This window comes from Populus euphratica, unplaced genomic scaffold (genome assembly GCF_000495115.2).
Source record: "Populus euphratica unplaced genomic scaffold, PopEup_1.0 scaffold5675.1, whole genome shotgun sequence".
Classification (NCBI taxonomy): domain Eukaryota; kingdom Viridiplantae; phylum Streptophyta; class Magnoliopsida; order Malpighiales; family Salicaceae; genus Populus; species Populus euphratica.
The window spans coordinates 1-3,123 of NW_011505679.1; the positions used below are offsets into that span (position 1 = coordinate 1).

At 35.7% G+C, this 3,123-nt stretch overlaps 1 protein-coding gene across 1 annotated transcript; it reads left to right on the top strand.

Moving 5' to 3' along the window:
- Positions 1–371: 371 nt before the first annotated feature.
- On the top strand, positions 372–3,118 carry CYP59 (cyclophilin 59; the record flags this gene model as incomplete). The annotated part of the gene is made up of 10 exons (XM_011018432.1): positions 372–636; positions 857–961; positions 1,157–1,274; positions 1,411–1,461; positions 1,709–1,800; positions 1,885–1,984; positions 2,547–2,669; positions 2,752–2,829; positions 2,958–3,004; positions 3,100–3,118. Coding segments are annotated over exons 1-10 (831 nt in total), but the record flags the coding sequence as incomplete, so codon positions are not given.
- Positions 3,119–3,123: the final 5 nt, after the last annotated feature.

The following is a 3,123-nucleotide window of genomic DNA, read 5'->3' on the forward strand; positions in this document are numbered from 1 at the left end:
GTATAAATTTGAGTTCAAAAAAGTTTAATTGTGCAAAATAAATTTCAGAGATCAAATTATTATTATTTTTAAATAATTATTGCAATCCTGATTCGCAAGAGGATATACATTAAAATTGATACAGTAAAATGACCATATGACTTAGTTTTTATTTTGTTAGTTAATAATTAATAAGCCCGAGTTGTTGTGAAGTTGAGAGTTCAAACCTAATATGGGCTCCTTCTTTCTCATTTTAAAAATCCCAAGTGAAATGTATCTTTAGACAAATACAAGAATCAATCAACAACTAGAACTAAACCCACAAGCAAACCCAATGGATACAAAATAGACCCAACTCACATAAAATGGTTTGAAAACGTCGGTCCGGGTTTAGCCCATTTTAACAGTACTCGACCCAATCAATCTTTCTCGGATCCTAGAGGAACCCGCTCGAGTTCGAGAGATCTCTTTTCTTGTTTTCCCTTCTCAGCTCAGTCTCGCTCCGCTTGCTATCTTTTCTCAGCAACCAAACACAGACCGTCACAGAGAGAAAGAAAATATGTCAGTGCTAATAGTTACAAGTTTAGGTGACATAGTGGTGGATTTATACGCTGACAAGTGCCCGTTAACCTGCAAAAACTTCTTGAAACTTTGCAAGTAAGTCCCTTTTAATTCCATCATCTCAAACTGCTCTATTATAGCTATTTTTTTTTTGCTATTTCTTCATGTAGATCATTTCAATTTCCGGGTTTCAAGAACTTAATTCTGGGTCTCGACAAAAACTGTGAAATTTATCAACTTTGAGCAAAATTTTTGTATCTTTGAAGTGTTTTGGCTATAAAATTTGATATTTTTGGTTTTGTATTTGCTGATTCAGGGTTAAGTATTATAATGGTTGCCTATTTCACACAGTCCAGAAGGATTTTACTGCACAGACTGGTGACCCTACCGGTACTGGGGCTGGTGGCGATTCGGTCTATAAGTAAGAGTCTTAAATGCATTGATTATATACTTGAATGTTGATGACCTGTCTAGGTTTCACTAGTATTTTGGAGCATTTTTTTATGGAGTTTACTAAATCTTTTATGGTTGTTCATGGTTTTGGAAATCTAGTTTTTTGGTAATTAATAAGTAAATCCGGTTTCTCATGTAACGTTACATGTGGTGGTTATATCAGATTTCTATATGGCGATCAGGCTCGATTTTTTGGCGATGAAATCCATCTTGATTTGAAACATTCAAAGACGGGAACTGTTGCAATGGCTAGTGCTGGAGAAAATATGAATGCTTCTCAGGTATATAAGTAAGAGTCTTAAACAAGATAAGACTTGTTTTCCTTGCTTGATGGTTAACGGGAAGCAATCTTTTTCACACGTGTTAATTTGCATATGTGTTTTGGATGTATGATTGTAAAACCGTTCTTGTTTTCAGTTCTATTTCACTCTGCGTGATGATCTGGACTATCTTGATGGGAAGCACACTGTAAGTTCCAAATCTAACCCCCCCCCAATAAACCACCACCAGTGGGATAGGATATGAATCACAGCACACCATTAAGTGTGGAAAGGATTAAATGAAGTGGTTTATGAGCTTTTAGCTGTTATGGAAATAAGAAATTACATCGGTTGGTTATTTGGTCGTGATGTTTCCTTGTGTGTACCCCTTAAGAGGAACTTCTCTCTGGCTTCCACTTCTCTATGATAGTCACAAAACTGTTTCTCTCTTGTAGGTATTTGGAGAGATAGCAGAAGGGCTTGAAACTTTAACGAGGATAAATGAGGCTTATGTGGATGAAAAGAATAGACCTTTTAAAAATATCAGGTTGGTTCTTCTTCAAAATGCAATTGTTGTTTAATGTTTGATTATAATTCTGGATAGTAACATGTGCCCATTGTCTTTGATCAGAATCAAACACACTTATATACTTGATGATCCTTTTGATGATCCTTCCCAACTGGCAGAATTGATCCCTGAAGCTTCTCCAGAAGGAAAACCAAAGGATGAGGTGCTAGTTGATGCTCTTCAAAGATAAATGATTTTGAACTTTATACAAACTAGTTCTCGAGGTTGTATGTGGCTCAGAAGGATGGGCAGACCTGGTTTATCTAATGTTTATGCATGGTATCCAACAATTAAAAAGAAATTTGTCTGTGAACTATTCACAATCAGAGTGAATAGCAGTGGAAGTCAATGGTAAATCCTTGAATTGGAAATGATGTTGATCTCATCGAACAACATCAATGCTTAATGTGAAGGAATATTGATCGGTAATCTGAATACTAAACAAAAAAACTTCTGAAGGCATATATAATTTAAAGCAAAATAAAAAGAAGAAATGAAATGATAGATCTGAAAAGACGTGAAGGCAAGGAAAGAGTAACATCAACTCAGATAGATAAATAGTTTCAACCTGATGATTTTATATTAGAGGTATGAGACAATTTTGATCAAATCATGTTTAAATCTGTATTCTTTCTTTCATTTTCTTTTCAAAACTTTTGGTCTCAATGATAATTTTGCTCATCTCACCAGTTTCCTACCTTAACAATGCATATTATTGTAACTAGGTTGAGGGTGAGGTGCGGCTCGAAGATGATTGGGTGCCCATGGATGAGCAATTAGGCACAGCAGAGCTAGAAGAGGTTCTTCGGGCAAAGGAAGCACATTCTAGTGCAGTTGTGCTTGAGAGTGTAAGGATCTATACAAACAATAATCCAATTATTCAAATTCCATCTTCATATTAATTCATTCTTTTTTTATCTTGTGTGGCAGATTGGGGATATTCCTGAGGCTGAGACGAAGCCTCCTGATAATGTCCTATTTGTTTGTAAACTAAATCCAGTTACTGAGGTGAGTCTTCTGTTTTCCATTTCCGTGGTACGATAATCTATGAGCTTCGTTCTCGTGCCTTTTTTCTTATTTCTTACTGCAATTGTCATCTTAAAGCCTTGTTGAGTTGTTTCAACTTCTTGGTGTAGGATGAGGACTTGCATACAATCTTTTCACGCTTTGGAACTGTTATATCGTGAGTAATTGGAACCCTTAAGAAAAAAACTCAATCATGTTTTTAGGCCCTCATTTGTGAGAAAAATAGAATGCTCATCGTGTGGACTATGGCAGGGCTGATATAATTCGTGATTATAA